Raw genomic sequence first — 8,438 nt, forward strand, 5'->3', positions numbered from 1 at the left:
CAGAACTTTGTGCACCACACTAATGCAAGATTGGTTCAAGGCTACAGCCATTAGGGAAGAAATACTACAAGAATCTTTGATTCTTTGGTTCATGGAGTATTTAAGATGTATTTAAAGACGTCCTGGGGTGCCAAGGGAAAAATAATGATAGGCAAACCAGTGTGATAGAACAAATGCAGTATTTCAATTCCTCTTGTTTTGTTTTTTCCCTCGCTTCAGAATGCTTCTTCATCAGGAAAGATTAATTTTATTTCTGATATCCGCAATCAAGAAGGAGCTCTGTCACACAGGACAGGTTTCATGTTAAATCAAGATTTTCAACAAAAGCCAGATGATTGCATTGCTAAGGTCTTTATTGGAGCTTGTGAGAGCAATTTGACAGTACCTGGATCAATGAAAGCAAGCAGCAACCAGGGAGAAGAGACTCATCTGCTGCTGACTTCAGAAAACAGCACATATCAGACATGTAAAGCTGAGGCACAGAGTTTTGTCCAAGAAATGGTATGTGACAAGGACAAGAAAGAGGAGAAGACTGAAAGAAAGCAGCTGGAAAAAGAGAGGTGCATAGAAGAGCGAAGAACTTGTTTGAAGGGTGATAGTGAGGATGATCCTGACTTCTCCAAATTTGATTGTTATTTATATTTTAGTAAAGGACACAAAAAGGCGAATGTAACCTTCACTGAATTGAGTGATCTAAACCCTGCAGTCATCAATGAGAACAAAATTAGAGGTGAAGATGAATGTAAGAAGTGCAGGACTGAAAAGGACATTGGAGTTGCATGCAATGAAAGTGCTCATGGAGGTAATACAGGACATGTTAAAGGACCGAGGTGGGATGTGGAAGTTGCCAGCAAAGACAATACCCTGCTTGCAGCAAATGAAGTGACAAACCGGCAGAAGTCGTGCAAAATAGATGGTGATTCAAGCAATACAAAATGCTCCCCCAAAATGGGGGTCCCAGAAACCCTGCAGTGGGGCTCAGCACCACAAAGTGGGAGCAGTGTGGCTTCTCTGCAAGTATCACAGGGGCATCCCTCCTTCCTAGCAGAAGGGCCTGGATTAAGTTCATCTGAAGATCAAGAGACTGGTAACACAGGGGAGATGTTAGGTGCTAACAAATCAGAACAAGGAGATGCTGTCCAAAAAGGTGAAATGGCTTCTGCTCCCCTGAAATATGTTACTGTTCAGATGTTTTCCAGGCTGGAGTTTACTCCAAGAGCAAAGAGCAAGGGGCAGAATGCTCCTCTTGGTGAGTGCCTTGCTAGGGAAGATCCTGTGGACTTCTCCAACATGTTAGCACACTGTTCTGAGGGTGCTTCTCTCATACAGTCAGATCCAGAGGCTTTGAAGGGTGGTGTGAAACAGACCATGGAAGCCTCCAGCCAAACTGATATCCCCGCCAGGAAACCTGGGTGGCCACCACAGCCTTATTCACCCCACACTCATCTGACAAAATCAGCCTCTCTTGACAGCATGGTTTGTGGCAAATACAGGACATGCTACGGGGATGAAGCCTCTGGCACCAGGGGTGCGCAGGGTCGTCGCTGTTGTCACTGCTGCTGTTGCCATGGCTGCTGCCCATGGACCTTCCCCATGGCTGTCTGTCCCCAGTGCCCTGTGGGCTGCTGCTCAAACCATGCCACTGCTGAGCTGCACCTCTTGAAAACATTGATGCCCCTACAAGACACTGCAACACATAACCCTGCTCCGGTGAGTAGCTTTCTCCACACACTTGGATAGCTGACACGTGAGCTAAATGTACAAGCCGCCTTCTTCCTTCCTCTCCTGCCATGCTTGCTTCTTTAGTGAGACATGTCCTGGGAATGTAACTGGGAAAATGAATGGGGAAAGAAACACTCCTTTCTGGGTAAAAATGGCAAACGTATCTCTGTGCCTTCAGTTTTGCCTCTTTTGGTAACTTGTGTACATCAGTTCAATCTTAAAATGGTTACTACAAGCTGGGTGATAAAGTTTACAGGTCAAATGTGCAACTGGAATATAAGAGTGAGCTCCTGTTCAGAACTGCTGAGGGTTCCCCAAAGTTGTGAAAGACTCAGGTTGTGCTGTGGAAGAAAGCAAGCAGGGAAGTCAAAAGTAGCCTTTACATCCTCAGGAAAACACGGTAGGAGCAGCAAACCTCCTGCTAGTTTGCAGGCATTTCCGTTTTCCTCTTCTATTTGCTCTTCATAAGGACATGAAACTTGAACTGCTGTACAAGTTGGGGAAGAAAATTATTAGATAAAAGTTCCAGAAAAATAAATTGATGAATTTTTTTGTTGCTACATCATTGAATAGATCCTCCTGCAATGTCTTGTCTTTGAACAGTATATTGCAAAATACGCCTTTTGTCAGCTGTCTTGCTATTGCCACAAGATGGCAGTGAGTCAGTACCTTATGCTGGACTGGGAAGCTTTTTCTCATTCACTACCATTTTAACGGCCTTCTAGTGGGGGCTAATGGTAATTTGTCTTCTCTAGTCTGTGGACAGGGAATGCGGGAGGAACAGACTTTGCACTGTACTGTTATCCAGCCTGGTCTGGTGGAAGTGCAGAGGGGGGTTGGAACTAGATGAGCTTTAAGGTCCCTTCTAACTTACATTCTTCTATGATTCTATGATCTGTTCTTAGGGATATGGCTTCACATGCGAGTCACTGTGCAATATGTGAGTGAATTTACTATTAGTCACTGCAGAGATTACATCCATGCCTACTTTGTACTTTGCATTACAGATGAGGTAGTTTCTACATCTTTTGCTGAGACAAATTTGCTCAGGTTACATCCCCTTTACCAAAGGCATTGCATGGGGAATGCAACCACCACAGAGCAACTGTTAGAGAGTAGATTTAACCTGCTTACATGCACATTACTTTGAAAAAGGTCTTGCATGAGAGTAGTTCTAGAACAGTTAATTCCCTCTCCATTCCTGCAGAGTGTGAACTCTGACTGAATCCATGTGAACTTGTGCTCTGCAATATACTCAAACAGTAAGTGACAGGGAAGCTGCCTGTACCTCATCCATAAGGGCTAGCATGACTTTGTACCATGGGGCACTGCTCACTTGCACCCCACACACTTCCATCTAGGAACAAGAAAACTGAGGATCAAGATTAACATTTGGGGTGGAGGAAAATGGACAATTTTGGGCAAACCTCAGTCTGCAGGTGCTCATTAACACACCAAACTGCTTCTCAGGGGTGTGATTGCTGCCCTGATCCGCAGCATTAAGAGCTACAGTTGTGCTCCACATGAAGCAGACACATAGGAGAGTTCACCTCCGCTGCAGTCACACAACTGGCCATATCAAACTACTGTTAGTCTCCAAGTAGCCTCTTCTGGTGCAAACCCATGGCTGTTGGGCCAAGACTTTTTCATTTGCTGCTATGGGATGGTTTATTCTGGGTCACTCATGTCAGGCGTGTGCATACATAGCACCTTCATTGAAATGGAGATTGAGAATGAGGTTTTTCAAATGCATGGGGAGCAGCTTTAGCCCTCTGATTGAAGCTGATCCCCTACCAGGGAGGGCTTCATCATGTTTCAGGTTTTACTGGGACTGAGAGATACATTTGAGCACAAACACAGATGTCATCAAAGGATATGATTGCAGGAATCCAAAGACACTGGGCATTTCTATGTTTTGCAAATATGCCTCTTTCTCTACCAGTTCCAGTGGTCAATAATTGAATGCAGGTCATGCACTGTCTTCCCATGGCTTACTAGAGACCAAAATTTGCTAAAATAGGAACATGTCAAACACCTTCTTGCACTTAGAGCACTTTCAGCATAATAGAGGGAGAGAGCACTTTCAGCATAATAGAGGGAGCATGTTTTCAGAAGGCAGACAGTATTGCCTTCCAAATCACTTGGATAATGCTGCCCTGCACAAGGTGTGAAAAGTCAAGCAAAAGTTTTAATGTGGCTTGAAACTCAGACACCGATGGTCTCCAGTTTTATTCTGATGGGCTGCTATCATTGTATTAGTCCTGTGCAGCAATGTAGTAACTTGCAAATCTGCTTATACTTTTTCATGTGCCATTCCTGCTCATTTATGTCCCCTGCCTTGAGAGATTCCTGGTGTAGATAATTACATCAGGGTGGATGTAGATGATCAGTCATACTAGATACCTTTTTCTCAATGAAGAGTAATGGTCACATTTGTGGCATAGGTTCTCTGACCTATTACAGATGTCTGCTTCTGGATCAGAACTATTGCTCTGTTGCAGCACCTGCACATATGTCGTTGCAGTAAATATCCGCACTGGGTTAGATAAATCCAAGTTTATGTTCGTAACTGGTGATAGATGAGAAATTACCAGTGTAATGATTGGCAGAACCCATCATGAAAGACTTTTTCCTTCTCATAGTTGATATTTATTTTCCCTCTCTTCCTTTCTCCTTCTTTCGCTTTTTAAAAACAGTCCAGTGGACAGTAATTTAACCTATCATTAACCCATAGCAACTCATTCTGTTCAAATATGATGTCTGACAACAGGGTGATAACATTAGATTTTGGTACATTGCATCAGATCTTTGATCAAAGTCCTTTTCCCTGTCAATGGCAAAAATGAAATCATCAGGTAGTGCCAGGAGTTGATCCTACATGCTTTAGGGGAAAAAGTGGTGACTGGGATGTGAGTGATGCACCCAGAGTGAACTCACTTGAAGTGCCATCTGGACTTCCATGGCAGCTGCTCACAGAGTCCCTGTTGTGCAGGTAAGAGGAAGACCCATAAGGTTTGGGCTGTCAGCTTCAAATGCACTCAACGTGGAAATGCTCAAAGAAAGGAAGTAAAGTGGGATGTCTTCTTGCTTTTCTGTGTAGTGTACTCTCAATGAGATAGAAGTGATGAAGAGCTCCTGCCAGCACTTCCAGGAGAAGCTGGATGAGATTGAACAGCACCTGACAGAACAGCAGGCGCTGTTTTCCAGCGCTATGCCAGATGAAGGAAGGTAATGGCAGCCCAACACACTAAATTCAAAACTAGCATCAGCAAAAGCCCATGGGCACATGCAACATGACTGGTCACTTGTGGTACCACAGCACTTCTGGTCAGTGTGGGCATCCCGCAAGTGGAAATATATTGTGATGTGGGTTTTTCTCAGAGGAAAGTGAGTTTCTCTCTGCATTGTTCAAGGCTCTTAAATAAAAACTTCCTGAAGGGGAAGATTGCTCCATAGATGTAAGCTAGATTTTTAGCATGGAAATACTATGTTTTAATAACAATAGTAACACAGAACAGATCTCAGTCAGCATGAGCTTGGTGTCCCAGGGAAAGAGGTGGGGATGATGTCTGACAAATCAGTCCCTTTAGGCCATGTATTTAGCACTCACAGTCACTGCAGGGGCAATGGAGGAAAACTTGAACTAGTTCTTCATGGACTCAGCCCAAGTTCACAGTGATTACCAATAAGCCTCAGGTTCACAAGAAGTCACAAGGGGCTTCCAGTCTCTGCTGCCTGAAAGTAGGACATTTATGCAGTGTTTGTGCTGGTGATAAATCAGAAGTGATAAACCTGCCCAGACTCAAGCTGGTTTTGCAACTACAGTGTGTTTTATCTTGCAACTGAGATAATAAAAGAAATGAGAGTCTGGCAGAGAAGGGCTGTTATTCATTGTTTTGTAAGGTATCCTGTGATCATGGGTAAAAACAAGAGTGCAATGGAAGGAGATACAGGCATTATGTTGGAGCTGAAGAAGAGGAGGTTGTTCACTGCTCACTCAAGTGTGTTTTCACTGCTGTCCCTACAGGGAGGAAGCCAGACACCTGCATCTCTTACGGCGAGCTGTTCGTCAGGAGGTTGCAGAGCTGGAATTTCAGCTGAGGGATCAAGCTTGCCAGGTCAGGGAGAGCATCCTTATGGTACGTTGGAGAAGCCACTGCTCTGGGTTGTGAGGGGAGAGTTTAAAGTTTGTCCTGCTATTCATTGTTCAAAGTGCTAACTCTGAGGTACAGCTGAGCAACCCTTTCACTGCCAAAAAGAGGAGGCTTTCCAACAACAGACTTCAGTTTATGTCTTTGACCCTCTTTTCCTTGGCTATGCTGCTTGAGCTCAACTACCCTGGAGAAGTGACAATATTTATAAAAGTGTCTGTATCCTACTCTGCTCTTGATTGCTAGAATAGGGTAACAGACAGTCAGCCTACCTAATCATTGAGAAACAGTTACTGGTCTGTTTCTTTTCTGGTCCAGCACTCTGGTCAATAAGGAAAGGTAAAGAAATGATGGTCAGGGTACTTGTCTTTAATTCTTCCCTGACAAGGTTAGGTTAGAGGGTCAAGATTGCAATGGGCACAGACTGAAGTCCATTTGCAGATTTTCCATTAGGCAATTAGGTCTAACGGTTTGAATTAAATGTCCTTTAGGCTTTTCTCTTCTTCTTTATGGCACCATCACATTTGCCAGATATTGCATGTCTTCTTCGGACCAAGCAGAAGAAGCAGGCATGCTTCATAGACTCTTGTGTATCCCGCTTGATTCCTTTTATTATATTTTTATTACTGCAATATGCTTTTCCTTCTACTTTCTCTGCAGCAGCTGGACCAATTACTAGCAGAACAATCCCATCTGTTTTCTGAGCTCGGACTCTCTGATTGGAAGGGAGAAAGAAAAGCCCGGAATAAACAAACGTTTCCAGATGCTGCTGACAGTGAGCATCCTCGAAGTGGGTGCGCAAAAATGGTGCTCCCAAGATCTCCTAGCAAAACCACAACAGCAACAGGCTCACTGTCTGCCCCAGAGCTGGAGGCACCCCCAATACAGTTTCCCACCAGGACAATGCCTGAGTCAAATTCATTCAAGCCTGCCCCACGGGAGCTCTCTACCAGTGTGAAGGAGATAAAAGGAACTCCCCAAGCAAAAATGGACTTTAAGGCATTTAATAATGTAAGGAGGTGTTTCAGTCTTACCCTCAAGGTTTTAAGTGGAAAGGATCTCTGACCTGCAATGCAATTTTACTATTCTGTGTCTCATTGCCACAGCCTAGATCAAGACCCTTTCCTGCTGTGCTGTGCAGCTCCATCTGAAGGGATGGAGCCTGTGTTTCAGGGCACTTTCAGTTCGCATAGGCAACACAGGCAGAACTGGAACTAGACCTGCTTTGATATTTCTCCATAAACTCTGTCAATGATCTAGATTCTTCAGAGAGAAGAACATACAAATATGTGGCTGGTATTTGGCTTACTTGGATTTTGAATGCAACTGTTTGACTAATTAGTACATCCAACTCTCTCTTTCCTACCATGTGAAATCACTAATTTATGGCTTCAGATTGCAGAGACAATTACCCAGTTTTACAAGGGCAGTAAAGGCAGTGAGCTGGAAGATTTGCTGTTTTTCTGGAGAAATTCAAAGTCAGCATTTCTGACTGCTCTGATCTCACTATGCAACCATAAAAAATTGTTTGCCTGCCTTTTGTAATACAGAATATGCCTCAAAAATCTCTTAGATAGCTGTCTTATCATTTAATGATCACTTCCACATAAACATTCCTTAAAGGATTTTTGAAGGATTAATCATTTCTCTTAAATTAACAATAAGGGTTCAATTCTGCAGAAACTTCATGTAAACACTGTGCGAGGGGATGCTCTTTATTATAGTCTTATAGTACTCTATTGATTTATATTAATATTACCACTGATAATGATGAGCAGAATCGAGTTCTTTAGCACACAATTCAAAGACTGAGAGCCCTAGACAGTGAGGAACAAAGAATTGAAATGTTTGAGGTCATCTTTTGCACCCATTTCCTTTTCAGACTAGCCTTGCTAATGCTTCTTTCCTTGTTCTTTTTTTCCAGTTGAAGAAATCTTTTCAAAATTCTTTAGGTGATGATCCAGCAGAAGGAAAAGACTGATGGAGGACTGACTTAAGGATTTTGTTTCTAGTAAATGTAATGTTTTTCCTGAAATGCATCGTGTATCTCAGAAACAAAGGAACCAAACATTGCATTATAGAATGTTCCGATCACAGCAGGTTCATTTGCAATGAGATGACTGGCCAGAAAAGCAGGTATTTTTAAAGGAATTTTGGAAGAGAAGTACTATGTATTTTGCTATTCTGTGACTGTGAAACCTACTATGCGCCCAATTGCAATCACATGGGATAGGGCTGTTCTCTGAAAAGTCATTTAGAAGGACGAGAAGAAGGCTTATTTTTAAGAATAAACTTCAGATCTTGCTGACAGCCCAGGAGATACCACTAGAAACGTATTCTTCTTGTCGCCAGTCATTTTAACAGAGTCCTTCAACCAATATTAATCCTCAAGCCCACACTACCTTGTATAGTCCTAGTCACGTTCTAAGTTTTATCTTGTTACTAATTTCCTCTCACTAATTTTGTAAAGTTTGTATCTACTGTTAGTGTCAAATCAGAAGCTCAGTGACAAAACACATGTTACACACCCGCTCTGTCAAAATATTGGTGTGAATAGTCTCCTGG

General features: G+C 43.0%; 1 protein-coding gene across 1 annotated transcript in view; it reads left to right on the forward strand.

The window, feature by feature from the left end:
* ITPRID1 (ITPR interacting domain containing 1) overlaps positions 1-7,854 on the forward strand; it is a gene marked incomplete at its 3' end in the record, with an annotated part of 43,905 nt that extends 36,051 nt beyond the window's left edge. The window contains 5 exon segments of the mRNA XM_080611532.1: positions 220-1,710; positions 4,823-4,950; positions 5,750-5,861; positions 6,534-6,884; positions 7,798-7,854. Coding sequence (XP_080467658.1) covers positions 220-1,710; positions 4,823-4,950; positions 5,750-5,861; positions 6,534-6,884; positions 7,798-7,854 — 2,139 coding nt within the window.
* Positions 7,855-8,438: the final 584 nt, after the last annotated feature.

This window comes from Psittacula echo, assembly GCF_963264785.1.
Source record: "Psittacula echo genome assembly, chromosome: 2".
NCBI classification, from domain to species: domain Eukaryota; kingdom Metazoa; phylum Chordata; class Aves; order Psittaciformes; family Psittacidae; genus Psittacula; species Psittacula echo.